Source organism: Taudactylus pleione, unplaced genomic scaffold, assembly GCF_031769625.1.
Source record: "Taudactylus pleione unplaced genomic scaffold, aTauple2 ptg000065l, whole genome shotgun sequence".
NCBI classification, from domain to species: Eukaryota; Metazoa; Chordata; class Amphibia; order Anura; family Myobatrachidae; genus Taudactylus; species Taudactylus pleione.
Window position 1 is genome coordinate 2,145,472 of NW_028284467.1, and position 19,790 is coordinate 2,165,261.

General features: G+C 39.3%; 1 protein-coding gene across 2 annotated transcripts in view; it reads right to left on the bottom strand.

Annotated features, from left to right (window-relative positions):
- Positions 1-2,110: 2,110 nt before the first annotated feature.
- Positions 2,111-19,790, bottom strand: part of STAC3 (SH3 and cysteine rich domain 3) — a 129,100-nt gene continuing 111,420 nt past the window's right edge. For both annotated transcript variants that reach the window (XM_088465885.1, XM_088465884.1), the window contains exons 8-11: positions 14,012-14,103; positions 9,186-9,237; positions 6,170-6,307; positions 2,111-5,458 (exon numbers count right to left, since the gene is read on the bottom strand). In XM_088465885.1, coding sequence (XP_088322011.1) covers positions 5,360-5,458; positions 6,170-6,307; positions 9,186-9,237; positions 14,012-14,103 — 381 coding nt within the window. In that variant the 3' untranslated portion in view covers positions 2,111-5,359. The remainder of the gene's footprint in view (positions 5,459-6,169; positions 6,308-9,185; positions 9,238-14,011; positions 14,104-19,790) is intronic.

The window sequence follows — 19,790 nt, forward strand, 5'->3', positions numbered from 1 at the left end:
TTACTGAATTGTTAATATCAATAGCGTTGCTAAAAGGACTGATTCTAGGCGTACGCACAGTGGCTGTAGTTACGGGCGGCCGAGAGAGCCTGATTTACTAACGTATGCTAATGCCAGTATCCACTCAGCTAATGTGGGGGTGTGTGCATGTGCAAGCAGAAACCTGTGCCGCCCATTAATTTTCCGCTGCCCGCTGCAACCGTCTACATTTGTATTGGCACTTGCATCAGCCCAGGGTTAGGTGCAAGAGATACATCAGATACAGGCTTCCCTTCCCCATATGCACAACTCAGAATCGCACAGAGCTGGGGATACACTACCACGACACTCCAACAAGTCAGGGTGATTACATGCAATTGCACTGCCACCCAAAATGCCCTATTTCACAGAATGAGAGATCCAGCCAAGTTGCGTCCAACTCAGGATAGGACGGACATATGCAAAGATGTGTAATACGCTGCATGCAAAAAGTCGCCATTTGCTTCTTTGAGCATAGATCCGCGTGACTTAGAAACAGCCCCAAAGGCTCTTGGCCCCAGTTGCAACCTGTGAGCTGAGGCCCTGTCACATTCTTCACAAGTAGTAACACCCATGACTGAAACATCAAACACATTTCACCTAGGGGTCTATTTACTAAAGGGTCTATGTACTAACAGGAGAAAAGGTGGGAAAACGCTAAAGAAAGAGAAAATCCCTGTACATACCGCTTCTCAGTATGTACTAAAGGAATTTTCTCTGCCTGTACCCTGCCAGCGCTAAGTGCAGGCTACAATATCGCACTGCACCTGGGGCACTTAGCGCTGCCATAGACACCTATGGCAGCGCTAAGTTTCCCAAGTATTACTAAGGGTATCTGGTCTTTAGGTCTACAGTAAAATGGTAAACAATGTTTTTCAGGACTTATATAGTATATTATTTATTTGTTTATTAGCGCATCACCATTGTCTTGTTGTGGAATATCTATATATTATTAGTGGGCAGACACAAGCCCAATGGGTTAATTTGCTGCTATTAGTTATAATATTCTATTCATTAATTAGCGCCCAGTCTTTTTTGTTTCTCTGTTAATGTTTAGGTAGACAATACAAGTTACACAGGCAATATGTCGACAGGGTCTGAAGGTCGACACACTAAATGTTGTCTAGTAAGAAGGTAGAAAGGGACAGAAGTTTGACAGGGTCATTATATCGATACAGAATTTGTCAATATTTTTTTTTTTAGGGTTAGGCACTTACCGAACGGTTAGGCTCAGGCACCTACCCCGACGGTTAGGGTTAGGCACCAGGAGGAAGGGTTACGGTGAAGATTAGGGATTAAAAAAATGTGTCGACCATTTGTGTGTCAACAGAATGAACCTGTCGACCTTCTGACTCTGTTGACCTCTTACTAGTCAACCTTTAGTGTGTCAACCTATTGCCTGTCTAACTTGTATTGTCTACCTAAACATTGTCTACCTTTTTATTGTAGACCTAGTGATCCACACCCATTACTAAGAGAGGAGAGGTCACTTACCATTAGGTGTCTTCTCCAGTGCTGACATCTCCTCCTGATTGGAGAAGCAGGAAGTTCTTGTTGTGATTTTGATGTTTGTTAATAAAGTTTTTACAAAAAAAAAAGTCACTGCTGCAGCTGCTGGCCAGGAGATGGTGAGTCACACACCGGCTGTCAGGGGAAAGGGGTCCCAGCTGTTACCGCAGAGGGGGGTGACTTTGCGGTCACTCTCCTCACCAGGTCTGTTTTTAGTAACAGCTGCGGTAGCCTGCGGAGCATTAACTCTGTGGAAAGTGGAGTGTTAGTAACTAGACCCCTAAGCCTAGGATGGAGATAATGTGAACGGAGATAAAGTACCAACCAATCAGCTCCTAATTGTCATTTTTCGAACACAGCCTGTGACATGGCAGTTAGGAGTTGAGTGGCTGGTATTTTATCTCTGTTCACTTTATCTCCATCCAAGGCTTATTAAATAGACCCCTTAGTTTATTCACACCAGAAACACCTTTGCTGCCTCTTTGTGGACCCTCTGCAAAATCTGCCCATTGTCTCTTGCCTGCCCTTCCTTATCTCTTGGCTGCACCCTCATGAAATATGTAGCATATACTTGCACCCCAGAGACAATGATCAGATTTTTATTGCTTTATCACTGAAGATATCACTTAACATAGAATCACAAAAAAAACAATGAAAAACAATAATGTATAAATAAAGAAGTGAAACTATCACATTTCAATACATAAAACATCCTTTCATGCCTCCCATGGCTTATGGTTATGCTTTTAATAATATTGCACATGCACCCAACACTACAGGTGTAAATTATACAGTATATCCAAAATACAGTACAATAAAGTTATGGTCAGAAAGAACTGTACAGTAAATTTAGTGAATTTTCTCCTTTATATTATCCTAGTTCTGAAAAAGGACAGGATTAAGTAGCTGTTTACACCCTGTCAGTAGTTGTTATAAATGCTTTATTTAATGTAAAAAAAACATATAGCAAATATTATAACGAGCGTAGTTTCTCACAAACACCACAGAAACACTCATAGTATTACTGATGATGATTACTTGTCACATTCTGCAAGAACAAGGCGGCTCTCCAAGTTACTCGCAGTAAATCTGCCAAATACTGTAAACATATCTCATTCTTTGTGTCATTGTGCAAGGATTACACATTCATTTTTATTTATCAGATCTGATTGTGCATGCCTATTGTGTAAACCAGTGATGGGCAACTTTTGGCAAGGCCAAGATGCCTAATTTAGAGATAGACGCTATTACGGTTGCGACTTTTGTGGAGTCGCAGTAGCAGTAATATGCAACCTTCCCCTTCTGCAGTAGAGTGCACCAGATCGTGCAAGCCCTGAGGCGCCCACTTTCAATGCCTGAGGACAGTGTAACTCCGCCAGTGGTACTTAACACTCCACCTTTGGCACACCATTGTGTCCACCATCAACCCTTGCACCAGCTCATTGCAGGTACAGTGTCTCCTTCTGACCTTCTGAAATTGCTCTAAACATAAGTTCTGCCCTACGTTTAGGAACACTACCGCGTTCACAGACACGCCCGTCCCATAACAAGTCCATGAGACGGCCTTTATTTAATTCACTTCAGGCCACCTCCCTATCACGTCCGTAGCCTTGCACCACCAGATCGAATGTCAGCAATCCCGTACGCAACGCCGTGTCTTTGTGTACACTCAGGTGAACGAATGCGCTGTTGGGGTTTACAGGACTTTTTGCGCATACACCGTAGCACATAATCGCTCAACTGCGCAAACTCTGGCACTTCATACACCTCTAAATCAGACCCCATATGTGGCAGAGCTCTGTTTACCATAGTTCTCAACCGTCTTGAGACACAAGTTACTCAGCAACAGCTGGGGCACTGGATGTACCAAAATGTTTCCTGTCCCAGGTGTAAACATTAGTTGGATTGTTTTGAATCAACTTACATTGCAAATAGTTACACTAATAATAATTAATGACAATGCAGCAATATTGAATATATAACATATATGGTATTTATAGTTTTTTTGGGGTTCTTCTGAAAAAGCTAATCTTAGAGGGGATTATTTAATATGATTAATATTTATATATCACCAAGGTCAAAGATTTGGCTAATATCGTTTTTGTATCATATGTGAATAAAAGAAAGAAAGTTTTTACCAAGAGCACAGGAAAGGGAATTTTGCTGTGTAAGTGGAATTCCTTATTACATGTTAATGGGAAATTCACTAGTGGAATAAATTAAAGTATATTATTAACATTTATTTATATAGTGTAAGATTATTGTTCTGCCCTTGGATTAGAAGCCTTTTTTACAAGAAATGGTATTTGTAGCTATGATAAGTAGATGACAGGTAAATAGATGTGAAATTAGTTTTCTGTTTTATATGACCATTAAATGCTTTAGACTTTATTATTATATTTGTTTTAAATTATACACAACTTCAACTTCAAAGAATGAATAGTTTCTTTGTTTTACAATATATAATTATAGACTTAAATACAAACTATTTTTCAAATATTAAAACATTGCACACTGATTTGCAGACCAAGATCACAGTGTCTGCAGTGTGCAACATTTGGCATCAGCCAACGGGGAAGAGATGGCACGGAACAGGGGAAGAGATGGCACGGAACAGGGGAAGAGATGGCACGGAACAGGGAAAGAGATGGCACGGAACAGAGAAAGAGATGGCACGGATCAGGGGCATCATTTGCTGAATACTGATTAGGTGCATTTACATCAACATGCATAAAAAAAAGCATTTGTTTGTAGGACAAATTAATTAAATAATAAACGAGATAAAATAATGGAGAAGCAACATTTACAAGGGGGTTTCCCGTTTTGAGATGGGGCACACAGTCCATTTTTTCCATGCAAAAGGACCTTTTGGGTGACCCAAATCGGGTCATATCCTATATTATCAAGTAAATACATTTTGTACCTTCCAGTTTCACTTCTGCGGGAAGAAGCACTTGTTCAGGAAAGAGCAGAAGTTAAACACTGAAGTATTCACTTTGTTCTCTATGCTCATTTTAATGTGCATCTATAAATCTACAAAGATAGACACAGATTGTTTTTAAAGGGAGAGTTTCTAAGATGTAAAAAAGTGGGCACCTTGAATCTGCCGGGCAGACGAATAGGTGCACATTAAAGAACATTGAATGACTCCTATCTGAGTATTATTAAATAGGAGATCATATACATATGCACATACTAATATAAATACCTATCAGAGAAAAAATACAATTGACGTTGGGCCAGTTAGCAATTTCTATTCTGTACATGTGTGTCTATGAAAGAGATCATAGATAACAAAGCCATGTGACTTAGTTATAGACAAGGTCATTGATCAGCACATCTTTCCAATGTCATAGCATTCATAATGTTCCCTTAATATTCACCATGTTGACCAATAAACAAATATAATTAACCAAGTAATCAAAAGTAATTATGTAATTTCAGTTTACAGTTTGTTATGCTCAAACATTTTCATTTGAAACACTTATGAAGGTATGTTTTCTTTTTTCCCTGGCTGACTAACCGCTGTAGGAACCGAAAGCCCCAAAACCTAAAGGATCTGATAAGAAGGAACTAATGGCCAGTCATCTATGAAGACTAGATAAGTTGAGCTCTATTTGACAACATCCTAAGTCCAGGCAGTATTAAAACCACAAAGAACCTTCTGAAATTAATATCCAAAATAGTAACAATGGATATGAACTCTGTTTCCAGTGAGCCAGCATCCTCAGAAATTTTCAAAAGTGGCTGTGTGGCTGTGATCACACGTGTGTTGTGTTCTTCTCCTCTGGGCGCAACAGATAGTCACTCTTCACTTTCCGCACCTTCTTATTCATATCTCTTGCAGAAAATTTACAGGAAAAAGTCCCACCTTACGTCCAGTCAGGACTTTGATGTAACCATTTATCTCCTCTCCCTTCTGCACTACAATCTAGACAGAGAACACATAGATTAGATCATTTGCTTCTACATGTAATGCAATTTGAGTTACACTAGAAGATACATATAGATGTGTCCACATACACCTTTCCTAAAATCGAGCCATGTCACCAAATGTGCCATGCCTTTGAATCTGTGTATTTTCCACGCCTTGTGATTTTTCTTAAAATTTGCTACTTTAGATGAATACTTTTGCAGGAAAAAAAATTGGGATCTATCTAATTGCTACTCGTCGTGGTGCGTCTCAGCCGTGACGGCATCTTGTGCCAAATGAAGAAAGAAAGGAAAGGTGTATGAGGACACATCTGTAGTACACTGTAACATCTGATGTCTTTAATCACATGGTTGGCAAACAAACTTACATGGCATAATTTCCTTAATTATATGGATATCAAGAATTGGTGTCAAATACATGCAAAGAGCTCCTAAAATAAATTTAAATTTCACATATATATATATATATATATATATATATAAATATACTGTATATTTATTTTAAAAAAAATAAACAAACCACTAAAACACGATTGCTCATATTTGGACTACTAGATTGATTTAATGCTCATACTAGTGCTTTAAAATGGCTGCGGTTTAAAGCATTTGTGTCAGCTAAGGATGGCTGTTGAATTTTGTTGCAGCCCATTTTGGAATGCTGTACTGTACATGACGATAATTATATAGGCAAATGTCAGTATATTCTTACCTGGTCTTTCTTCAGTGTGATCTGTCCAATCTCTTTATTGCCTACAAAAGATCGAGTCACTTTGTACACTCTCTCTCCTGCCCGTACACGGATGAGGAAGTTAGTTGGCAAGTAGCCAGTTTTGTCCCCTATTTTACCCTAATTCCAAAAAACGGTAAGGATCAGTCAACATTTCTCTGTTTGATTAAGATATTACTGTTAAACATTAGCTACACTATTTCAAAAATTATATTCCCATGTAAAAAGGTTAGTTGTGGGTTGAGTTCCAGAATCAAGAATACTACTTACCTGGGGTCAGACATGCAATGCAACATGGTGGGACTACACATGTCTTTTAACTGTTTTTGCTCCTGCTAAGGGGAAATTTTTTCCTAAATACATTGTGTTATTGATCAATAACACAGTGCTGATGGGAGAGAGAGGAGTACCACCACAGATATCTAAAGACCTACTAGATTTGGTGGAACACTATACTTCAGGTAAGTTTTATTGGGTGATAATGTGCAACTTACAGTATCTGTCTTGTGGGTGAAGTTATCTTTTTAGAGGTCACTATAACTAATGATGCATTATTTAAATGAGCAAAAACAATGAAATATTGATGGTAGATACAGATCAATAGTTCCATCTAATCTGCTTTTCAAGGTATATCTAGCCTGACATTTACTTAAGAAGTCTGGTTACCCACTGGCATTAGAAAAGCACCAGTCACATCGGGTGGTAAGCGCAATTATATTTGACATTTGTTGGTAGCCAGTGCTTGTGGTCAGGGGGGTCATTCAATATAGCAAGAAGCATCCAAACAATTCTGTCACTGATTCAGACTACTGGAGCAAACATTGGGGGCGATCCAATTCAACGCGATGATGAATGCCCCGGGAGGGAGCTCCCGGAGCTATTCAATTCACCACACTGTTTGGTCTGACTAAAGGATTTCTTCTCGCACCCTCCTGAGTGTGAAAAGAAAAATCCAACTAAAGTGCCATCCGCGAGGCTGTTTGCCGCCTTAACGCACTTTAGTCAGAGAATAACGATTCGCAAGAACAGGCATTCCCCGACTTAACTGCTTTCCGACAAAGTAAACAGCGCGCTGAATTGAATAGCTCTGGGCGCTGCCTCCCAGGGCTACTCAACATTGCACTGAATTGAATCGCTCCCATTGGAACCAAGGGGGAGATTTATCAAACCTCTTTAGAAGATTTGATACATTTTCCCACAAAAAGTTGTAAAACATTAGTAAAAGCATATTCTTCTATGCAAATGTAAGGAGCCTAATGGTTCAGTCTCAGGACAGTCCAGTGTTTATTTCTAGCATGCTAATATTATTCATTAGCTGTTCTTTTCTTCACTATATCTACAGGGAGTTTATTCCAAACATCTGCTGTTCTTTCAGTAACATTATATTTTCTAACATTATTCTCTTTTCCCACTGTCTACAGTATGTTAAGCTGTCTCTCCTTATTATAAAAGCTCAACTATAACAAAAATAGTTGCAAGTTATAATTATAATTTAGTTTAAGAAATGTATTAGGACTATAGATATTTGAGAAAATTCTATCATTTGTAAGATGATAAAAAGGAGACATTTAGTAATCAAAATAGTTGGTAATAAAAAAAACAAAGAAGTGGCCAATAGGCCCTCCCAAAATATGATAATCTCAAAATGCATAACATGTTAAAGTCTGTTCTGTATGATGTTCTGTCATTGTATATTCTGTATGAACATGGTATCTTCAAGATGTGTGTCAATTGCTATCCTGTGTCCATCTTCAGGGGGAGGTATAGCAAATAGGCACAGAATAATCACCACAAATTATATTTCTTGAATTATGTGGAATGAAGCAGCTGCATTTGATACCCTGGAGCTGACCTATGTTTGGTCGCAGAGGGGCTGATGGGTACACTGTGGTTTATGACCTGTAAACAGCTTGTTCAGTCATTGGGGAACAGATGGAAGTGTTGTGAATGCACCAGAACCTTCTTATGGGTGACTCCCCTTCAACTGCAGTGCTTAGAACTTTGTTGTAAATTGTCTTAGAAACTCTGAATTATTTCTCTTTATTTTTAGAAAATATTTGCATATATAATGTGTGTCATTTTATAAATATTTATTATTTTTTGGATTAAACACATTCAATCTAGCATACTTCTCCATGATTCTTATTGAACTTGCGAGCCTGTGAGGCCCATGCTACATACCTGTGTGTAACTGAAGGTGATTTATTAATAATTTGTTCAGAGATCGCAAGACTCCAGAGTTAAGCTTACGTTGTGGCAGAAGAATCATGTATTTTGGTAAGTGACCGAGGTGCTCCAGCGTCACGACCAGCTGATCCAGATTGCTGTATCTGTGAGTCAGACTGGGATCGTGACAAAAGACAATATAAAATGCACAAGTGTGAATATGATGTGTGAAATGTGTTGACAATCTGTCAGATTATGGAAGCCTTTGTGCATACTGTTGTCCAAGGAGTTGTCTACCCATACTAAATATTTATAGAAGACTTCACCCAAAGCTAATTTGTTTAGGAGATTTGGTGAAATAAGAAAATCTGTTCCTGGGATACTCAGATCTGTTGGGTCCAATGCTACTCTGCAATAGACCTGAGCTAGTTGTCTTCTCTCCTACTCTTTTGAACATTTTGATTAATATTCTAGCTAGGAATACCATCACCTATGAGCTTCTCATTTACCCATGAGTAGTCAAGATAGTCAAGGCCATGATGCCACATCCAAATAGATGCAACAATTGAGCCTGATTCAACACATATGAATTGGCCACAGGTATTTAATTATAGCAGCTTGGCTAGGGAGGTAGATACAATTATTATGGTCGGCGAATGGCCATACACACCAATTGTAAGTGGACAGCATCTAAACGCATTGTTGGGCAGGGACTATTGAAATTGCCTGATAAAATATGTACATGTGTGGCCACCTTAATATTGTCTAAGAGGTGCAATCCTGGTCAATGGTTAGGTAATAAACTTTGGGGAATTTAGTGTACTACATTTACCCTCCACCATTCTTCATTGGAGTCATCAATCACTGTGATCCTGTCTCCAGCTCTACAATTGAAATGCAAAATATATTAGTCTTTTGGATAAGCAGCTGAAGGAAGTTTATCATCTGTTAGGTTTGACCATACAAGGTTTGAGTTGTTATGGATTCATATAGAAATCTTGGAACCGTAAAAGAAGATTTACAAATAATATACAAAAGTTTAAAAATATAAATTTTTAGAATATGAGGTATGTCTATTAAATAACGAGATTGATTAAATAACTCATCTTTATTTATTGGTATTACAAATGTAATGTTTGTCCCCTTCAATATACTCCCCATTTGCACTAATACATGGCTGTAGTCTTGTTTTCCACTGGTGGAAGGCATGGAGCAAATCAATTTCTGTTAGTTCTTTCAACATATCTGCAGATTTCATCTTTACAGCATCAACTGATTCAAAATGTGTCCCTTTAAGCACTGATTTGACTTTTGGGAAAAGATAAAAGTCGCAAGGTGCTAAATCAGGCGAATATGGAGGATGTTCAAGTGTAGTAATGTGATTGTCGGTCAAAAACTGCTTCACAGTAAGTGCTCTGTGAGCAGGCGCATTGTCCTGGTGAAGAATGAAACCATTTTTCCACAGTTGCGGCCGTTTCTTTCTGATTTTTTCTCTCAGCTTTTTCAAAACTTCCTTATAATAATGCTGGTTAACTGTTGTGCCTTCATGTAAAATTACACCCTTTATATCGAAAAAAACAATGAGCATTGCTTTGAATTTTGACTTGCTTTGACGAGCTTTGTTCATTCATGGTGATGACAGTGTTTTCCAGTACATTGACTGTCTTTTGGTTTCAGGATCGTACTGGAAGATCCAGGTGATTACTTTATGAAACAGGTTTGGATCTGCGTCAAGTTGCTGCAGAATGTCAACACAACATTCCTTATTAAAAATTTCAAATTGACACGTTGTTCAACTTTTAAACTTAAGCTGGCCATGCACTAGACCAACATACATCCAACCAGCCAACTTGTTGATTGGTTGGAATGAAAATCTGGTAAGGAATGGAATCAGCAATTTGCTCCCAAACGCTGGAAAATGGACTAAAACTGTTGTTTGAACAAATAGTTTAGATCAAACATTTAACAAACTTGTTTGAATTACCATTTTCATCTGTTTTCTGGCATTTAGGAGCAAATTGCTGATCATTATTTACTCCCATACGTTACCAGATTTTCATTCCAACCAATCAACAAGTTGGCTGGTTGGATGTAAGTTGGTCTAGTGTGTGGCCAGCTTTAGCATTTTTTCGTCACTCTACAGAAAACACAACCAAATTAAATGGCGACTCACAATCAACTGAATGTCATAGAGTGTTGCTACTTGTCATGCAATTACAGACAAGTTCAAGGTTACTACATATGCAGTTAGAACCGATTCTGACTGCTTTGTTTACTAGGTGGAATCACAGTCTCGTTATTTTATAGACATACCTCGTAGTCAATGTGGATCATGTTTTTACTGTAGTGTTCAGCTATATCATTATAGGAATTAAAACGGCACTGTAATTCTAATCAGCCCGCATTTTGGTATGAAGTAACTTTGACAAATTTGAAATAATTTTTTCTATTTTGTACAAAAACGCAAACAGACTCATCTATTCTGAGCAATCAAAAGCGACACCACCCTCCCCCAGATCCCCAACTAGCTCTGGCCCTAGACAGACTGGATTAGTCTCTAATATAACAAGCAGAAAACAAGTGTCAGGACCCACTGCAGAAGTGATGACCAGTCCCAGGTCGGGGCCTCTATGTGGACCTTTTTCCACATCAGTGGTTCCAGCATAGTGGACAGGTTCTCTAAAAGACCCCCAGCCATTATACCAAACCAGTAGAAAGGAACCCAACACATACAGTATACAGAATTTTAACAGACACTTTAATTGACTAAAAGTATTCCACATCCGCCACTTTATTGAATAAAAGTTTAAGATTCAGCTGAATAGATTCTCTTACCTCTATTCACAATGCTACATGTCACAGCACACACACACACACAGTTAATGTAAGATACCAGACAGTCATACTTAGAGGAGTAGGATAGAAGCAGGCACAACAGTTAACCAGCATTATTATAAGGAAGTTTTGAAAAAGTTGAGAGAAAGAATCAAGGTAAGACCAACTGGCCCACAATTATAAAGAAAAGGTTTTTTTTACAAATCAATTGATTATCATGTTTCCAATAGGGAAATGCACTAAGCCAGTTCCTGGCTGTCATTTTTCAAACACAGCCTGTAAAGTGACAGTTAGGAGCTGAATGGTTGGTATTTCATCACCATCCACGTTAGTGGGTAAAAGGTGAAAGTCAACAGTTTGCAAAATAAGGCAGGCATGAAGGCAAGAGGCAACAATAATGAATAAATAAACGAGTAACTCCACACTTAGGACGATCAAATAAGCGCATAGGAATGCAGGTAATAAATGCAGTCAGCAAATTTAAATTACTTATATAAATTTAGTTTTGTTCGAAGCAGCTTTTATCCATGGACTTTTTTTTAATTAGAATTACCCTTTGCAACTTTAGTAATGGCAAAAGAAATAAGAGCAAAGAGTATTAAGGAAGAAAGGACGGTGTTCAATGAAGAATCTGAACTGGATTTTATTTCATGTCTGTGGATGATAAATTTGGTTTTGCTTTGTGATTCAGTAATTGTCACTGTGAAGAGATGTAAGGCAAATCAGCATTATCTAAATTCTAAAACACAATAATTAGTAAATATGTCCTACAGTAGATTTTCCTGAAGCACTACTATACAATATCTTTGATTACGCCAATACATTCAGCGTTTGTTCTCCTGCTATGGTTTTGTACATGAGAAAAGTCAAGAGTCACCGATAACAGACCAGCACTTGGAAGGTCAACCGAGACTGAAGACCTCAAAGCTGGAACCGGGCAGTGAGGGCCTTATTCAGAGGTGAACAGAAATACCCCCTCACGACTGCTATTCCGTACACAGTGGTTCTGCGAAAATATGCTAACGGTCCCGACACACCTGCGCTTTTGTAGCCACTCTATGTTACGTCTCCCAAAATCTAACTACCTGTCACTCACTTTACAGAAAAATCCTCGGTACAGCCACCTTCTCAAGTGGTTGGCATTGGCGCATGCGCAGTGGCCAAAAATTGCTCCACTGCATCCACCTCTGAATAAGGCCCTAAATTACTAGCACAAGCAAATAGAAACAAAAGTCAAATGTTATTTAATGTATTATTAATAAAAGTGATAATTGATGTATAGATTTTTTTAATTTTCGTTTCTGCGTCATTAATAAAGGTAGAAGTAATTTAGTAATGTAATGTATTCTCTTTCTCTCAAAGTTGAACTTTGTGTTAGAAATGTTAAAGTTTTCAATAAAGACATCTATTTAAATAAATATGTATATTTTAGTACATACTGTATATGCCGAATGAAAACACTTGTGCAACCGGCATTTTAACATTCGAACTTATAAGATCCTGCAGAAATGGAGCCAAGGCTCAGATGGACTGTAATTAGTTTGTATGGCTTATCTCTAGTGCTAAAATACAGGATGAGAAATGGGATTTGGAAAATAAAACTGTGGAGAACCACTTTAGTCTTCAGCCTTATTCTACAATAGATAATAGAAAAGTAAGCATTCTAATTTAAATATAAATGTTTTGGGCACACAGGTTTGATTCAAGGAGTAGTAAAAATGGAATGTCCTTAGAAAATAGGGACACCTGAAAGCTATAAAATTATATACAGTATATATATATATATAATATATATATATATACACACACACACACACTGTTGTGTGGGTTTCTATGTGTATGTATGTATGTTTGTATGTATGCATGCTTGATACTCTGCATTCACCATGTAGCAGAACAAACATTACCGTCCTCTCCCAGTAAGTACTTTTGGTATTACAGCATGCAATGGCTGATTGTAGTGCATGTGAGTGGGATTACCAACAGTTGCTACAGTTTGTGTTGGAAAATACTTACCCCCAACAAAAGGCAACTTTGGGCCTGATTCAGACCCACTCGCGAGCAGCTGTCCGCTCGCAAGTGGGTCGATGTTATGGACTGAGCATGCGCACGACGGAGGGAGCCATGCACATGCGCCAGACGCGACGAGCGAAGGAAAGTCCTTCGTTCGTTGTGTCCGATCAAAGGGGGCGTGCTGTCAATGTTGATTGACAGCACGCCCCCTTTGGTGGGCGTGCCGGGGGCGTGCCTCCCTGACGGGGGCGTTCCCACGGGAACGCCTCCCGTCAGAAGCCGGCCCACTGACATCACTAGTGATTTTGCGGTTGAAAACCTCAACCGCAGGCTCCGGCTCGCAATTTCGATGGTCGCGATGGTCTCGACCATCGCGGCCATCACAATGCACACTCGTATAGCCTGTGGGTGGTGACCCACAGCTATACGAGCGTCCAGGAGGACGCTCCATGAAAATGGAGCCCGGCCCTCATTCAGAGCGTGCGCTCTGCTCAGAGCGTACGGCTCTGAATGAGGGCCTTTATATTTACTATTTCCATTAGATAATATCCTGACACTTTTACTGTACATGTGTCTTTGAGAATTTTATTAGTAGCTCTTTTATGTTAGCCAACTTATATTTTATATTTAGTGATCCTTTAAACAGCATTGGTAACAATACTGCACCTGACAATTAACTATTACAATATACATTTTTAAAAATGTAATTAACTATTACAATATACATTTTTAAAAACACTCCTTGCTAAAGGGGAAGACAGGCATTAAAACCAACACTCAAATCATCAAAGCCAAAAAGCTAATACTCACTGGAAATCTAGGTCATCTTTTTCTAGTGCTTTGAAACGATAGAGGGCAACAAAATAATGTGACTGCATGAAGCCAGGTTGTGTCTTCTTATTCTGATATGGAAAAGAATATATTACATTGTACAAATAAGAACATTTTGACTATTGATTCTTCAAAGTGTTAAAACATGGCATCAAAAATGATGATTTGAAGATTTGAGGAAGCGTACAGAACATTTGATAAGTTAGTCCCTGATAAATAGGTCTCAACCAAAAAAAATAAAACCTCCTGATTTACAGTATTGGTTTTTGTAATAGTGACAATTAGCTGCCATGTTGCTTACCTCAATAAATCTAAGCATGTCATTTCTATGATCTACATTGTTATATTTAAGAAGTTTCCACCAAGTACTCAGAGATGTTTGACTGCAACTATAACTCAGAATTTTAGACAATGAAGTGATACAGAAATATATGCGTAATAAGGCTCTCAGTACTTTCTGTGACAGCTGCAAACAGCAGTTGAACAGTCTATGTGAAGCATTATACTTGTTCTTGTTGATTTTCCAGATAAAACCTTCTCCTCCTTACACCTATGGTAGTTACTCCCATGCACCCCACCTCTGTCTGCACTATCTCCTTTACATTACTGCTTGTTGCAATTGTTTCTGTAATCAGACATACACTATTTCTAGAGGAATGGAAAGTGGGACAGGGAGGAGGAAGGTGCATAAGGTACAACAACGGATCACTCATATCTGCCTGCATGTATAAGCAAACTCACAGAAATGCATTTGATCATCAATAGAACATACTGTAAACAATGATCGTGTTTTTACATCTAGAACCATACTGTATGTACTAATAGATTATTTTGTTCAAATACTAAAACCACTAACATCACCATATACTGTATAAAGCTTTAATTCATCCCTCAAACTAGTTTTAAGTGTTCCATAATGATAATGCAGTCAATGGCTGCCAGAGCTTGCTGGGTCATCTTGTATCACAATAGTATTTCAATTACTTTCACTATAACATATATACATTTGTCATTCATTTAAATCTACAAAACATTTCTATGGGCTTTCTGCACCCACTGAAATGCATTGTCCATTGAAATAAATGGAAGAACTCCCTTCTGGCAGCTACGACAATCTGAAACCAGTCAGATTTTTGGTAATAGTTCCATGGCAATTATACAAATAGCTGTTTAATAGATACCCCAATTTAGAGTTGTGCTTATGTGGGTGCAGGGGTTACAATTGCTATGGGGCCAAGCACCCACTTTGGTGTGTGGGACTTGTGGAGTGAGTACTGGATCTTGCCTGATCACGGGTTCCACTGATCCCTCCTGCGAACTGCTTCTTATACCACTTTCAGACAGGAAAAGACAAAAAACCCAGCTTTTACCCGGCATTTGAGTGCCAGGTTGTTTTGACGTTCCCTGTCTGTACCCCCCTTCAGACAGAAGAGCAAATTACCGGGTCATACATTTCTACCCGGTAATTTGCTGATCAACATGGGTATTTCTTCTGTCTGAAAGGGTCAACCCAGGTCTAAATTCTCGGGTCTCAGACCCTGGTAAATTCCTGGGTCGAAGTCTGGGAATTTAGACCCAGGTTGACCCTTTCAGACAGAAAAAAATCCAGTGCTGATCAGCAAGTTACTGGGTACAAATGTATGACCCGGAAATTTGGTTTTCTGTCTGAAAGGGGTATTAGTCACAGGCATACTTCAGTATGTGACTAGGAAGCAATTGCTGCAGGGATGCAATTTGCTGCAAGTAGGCAATTTGCTGTGGGTGCAGTTGGTCCCTCCTGCGAACTTCTTCTTAGTCACAGGCACACTTCAGACTGTGAGTAGGGAGCAGTTTGCAGCAGGGATCATCAGCGCTGTGCCCCCCCCCCCCCCCACCCCCCTGTCAAAATGATCAGCCCCATCCCTCCTCTCATACGACTCTCCTCTCAGTGAGAAGAGACACTGGTAACAACTGAAAAGCTGCCCATGGGGCTCACTCAGAAGGTGAGTAGAGCACTGTACGGGGGGTAGAAATTTTGCTATGGGGCCCCCATAGATCCAGCTACGCCCCGCTCCACCCCAATTCTATAATGTACAAACAGAACAAAGATTTATGTGATTGTAAGATGCGCAATGACTTTAATTTGAAAGTTTGAAGCAAGTAATGATATGGGCCATTCCATGAAATGTCCCATACACTGTAAGAATGAAAAATCTGTAGCTGTGTATCTTGAGTTTTCAACATAGGCTGACAAGTTAAATTATAGCTCTTTCTCATAGGTTGTCTCAAAAAAAAATAACACAGGCTCTTAATACAAAGAGTTGAGTGTTTTTATCATTTAGAAGTTTTCTTTATGTCTCATACGTGACATGAAATGGCCCAGATATACATTGCAATTTGCCTTTAGTAGCTTAGGCGAATTATAACTCACCATGTAAATCACCTAAAACAGGAGATTTGAACAAAATGCATCTGTAACGGTTCTCCACTTCAATTTCATGTACGCAGGACAAATAAAGTGCCCAGTAATTAATAATTTATGCACAGTACAATTATTATTTTGAATTTGGCTCACTTGGGACAGGAGACGACAAATGTCCAGATGATACCACAATCAAGCTATATATAGAAACTGTTACATAGAAACATAGAATTTGATGGCAGATAAGAACCACTTGGCCCATCTAGTCTGCCCTATTTTTAAACATATTGTTACCTCAACCCTTATTGACCCTTACTTCTTCTGAAGGATATCCTTATGTCTATCCCACGCATGTTTAAATTGCTCTACTGTCTTAGCCTCTACCACCTCTGATGGGAGGCTATTCCACTTGTCCACTACCCTTTCTGTGAAGTAATTTTTCCGCAAATTTCCCCTGAACCTACCATCCTCCAGTTTCAGAACATGTCCTCTTGTTCTAATACTTCTCTTTCTTTGAAGAATGTCTCCTTACTTTACCTTGTTAAAACCCTTCATATATTTGAATGTTTCTATCATGCCCCCCCTTTCCCTTCTCTGTTCCAAACTATACATATTAAGATCTTTTAGTCTTTCCTGGTACGTTTTGTGGTGTAGATCTTGCACCAATTTAGTTTCCCCTCTTTGTACAGACTCTAATGTATTAATATCCTTCTAGAGCTATGGCCTCCAGAACTGAACACAGTATTATTATTATTATTATTATCAGTTATTTTTATAGCGCACGCATATTCCGCAGCGCTTTACAGAGAATATTTGGCATTCACATCAGTCCGTGCCCCAGTGGAGCTTACACTCTATATTCCCTACCACATGCCCCCACACACACACTAGGGTTAATTTTTTTGTTGGAAGCCAATTAACCTACCAATATATTTTTGGAGTGTGGGAGGAAACCGGAATACCCGGAGGAACCCCACGCAAGCACAGGCAGAATATACAAACTCCACACAGTATTAGAGATGAGGACGTACCAATGACCTATACAGTGGTATTATCACTTTATTTCTGCTACTGATCCCTCTCCCTATGCAACCAAGCATCTGGCTTGCCTTCCTCATTGCTTTGTTACAATGTTTGAATGCCTTTAAGTCACCTGAAATAGTGACTCCTAGATCCCTTTCCTCTTCTGTAGTTTCCAGTATAGTGCCATTAATACTATATTTAGCCTTTGGATTTTTGAGATCCAGGTGCATGATCTTGCATTTTTGGGCATTAAACTGTAGTTGCCACGTTCTTGACCATTCCTCTAGTCTACCTAGATCATCAATCATTTGTTTTACCTCTCCTGGTGTGTCTACCCTGTTGCATACCTTTGTGCCATCTGCAGAAAGGTATTGTTTCCCTTCAATACCATTCGCAATGTCACAAATAAAGATATTAAAAAGCACTGGTCCAAGTACAGATACCTGAGGAACTCCACTGGTAACATTTCCTGCTTGAGACTGCACTCCGTTTACTATAACTCTCTGTTTACTATCCTGCAGCTATGATCTTATCCATTCAACTATCTTTGTATCCAATCCCATGCTTCCCAGTTTATTTAACAGTCTGCAATGTGAAGCAGTGTCAACAGCCATACTAAAGTCTAGATAAGCTATATCTATGGCCCCCCCTTTATCTATTTCTTTAGTCACCCAGTCAAAAAAGTCAATCAGATTTGTTTGACATGATCTCCCCTCCAGTAAATCCATGCTGTTTGGATCCTGCAAATTGCTGGATTTGAGATAATCTACGACTCTTTCTTTTAAGAGTGTTTCCATCAATTTCCCTACTACTGATGTAAGGCTCACTGGTCGGTAGTTGCTTGCCTCTTTCTTGCTTCCACTTTTGTGCAGTGGGACAATGTCTGCTCTTTTCCAGTCCTCTGGAATTACTCCAGGAACTAGTGACTGGTTGAATAATTCTGTTAATGGTGTTACCAGGACCCCTTTAAGCGCTTTTAGTATCCTTGGATGTTTCCCATCAGGCCTCATTGATTTATCCACTTTCAATTTTGAGAGTTCTGTTAGGATCTTCTCCTCTGCAAAGTGCTTGTTCATACCTAATTTTTCTGAACAACTGCAACTTAACTGTGGCCCCTTGCCTTCTCTTTCAGTAGTGAACACTGAACAAAATAATTATTAAGATGATCAGCTATTACATTGTCTCCCTCAACAAGACTCCCTCTTTCTGTCTTTAGTCTTTTTATTCCACCTTTTGTTTTTCTCCTTTAACTTATATACTTTAAAAAAGTTTTGCCCCCTTTACCCACTGACTGTGCCATTTTCTCCTCAGCTTTTGCACATCTGATTATTGTCTTAGCCTCCTTCTGTTTTCCAAGATAAACCTCTTTGTCCTCATTATTGTGCGTCTGCTTGTATTTCCTAAAGGCCATCTTTTTTGCTTCCACAATACTTGCTACCTCTTTCTCAAACCACACTGGCTTCCTTTTCCTTGTGGTTTTCCTAACCCTTTTGATACAAAGGTCTGTTGCCTTTAATATAGGGGTGTGCACCGGCCACTTTTCGTGTTTTGTGTTTTGGTTTTGGATCTGGATCTTTCTTCGTGTTTTGGATCTGGATTGGTTTTGCCAAAACCACCCTTCCGTGTTTTGGGTTCTGGGTTTTGTGTTTTGGATCTGTATTTTTTTTTTAAAAAGCATAAAAACAGCTAAAATCACAGAATTTGTTGGTTTCTCTGCTCCTATGCTATTATTAACCTCAATAACCTTAATTTCCACTCATTTCCAGTCTATTCTGAACACCTCACACCTCACAATAGTGTTTTCATGTCCAAAAGGTTGCACCGAGGTAGCTGGATGACTATGCTAAGCGACACGAGTGGGCGGCACAAACACGTGACCCATCTAGGAGTGACACTGCAGTGGCAGACAGGATGGCAGTTAGAAAAACTAGGCCCCAAACTGTACATAATGCAAAGAAAAAAAAGAAGTGCAAGATGGAATTGTCCTTGGGCCCTCCCACCCACCCTTATGTTGTATAAACAGGACATGCACACTTTAACAAATCAATCATTTCAGCGCCAGGGTCTGCCACACAACTGTGGCTGAAATGATTGGTTCGTTTGGGCCCCCACAAAACAAGCTGGAAATTAATGTGTCCCTGCACAAACTGGCTCTACGGAGGCAAGATGTCATCCTCATCCTCCTCATCCACCGATTCCTCACCCTCTTCAGTGTGTACATCCTCATCCTCACAAAGTATTAACTCGTCCCCACTTGAATCCACCACCACAGGTCCCTCTGTACCTTCTGGAGGCTGGTCTCCCTGGAAGAGCTGATAATTCATTTTGATGAAC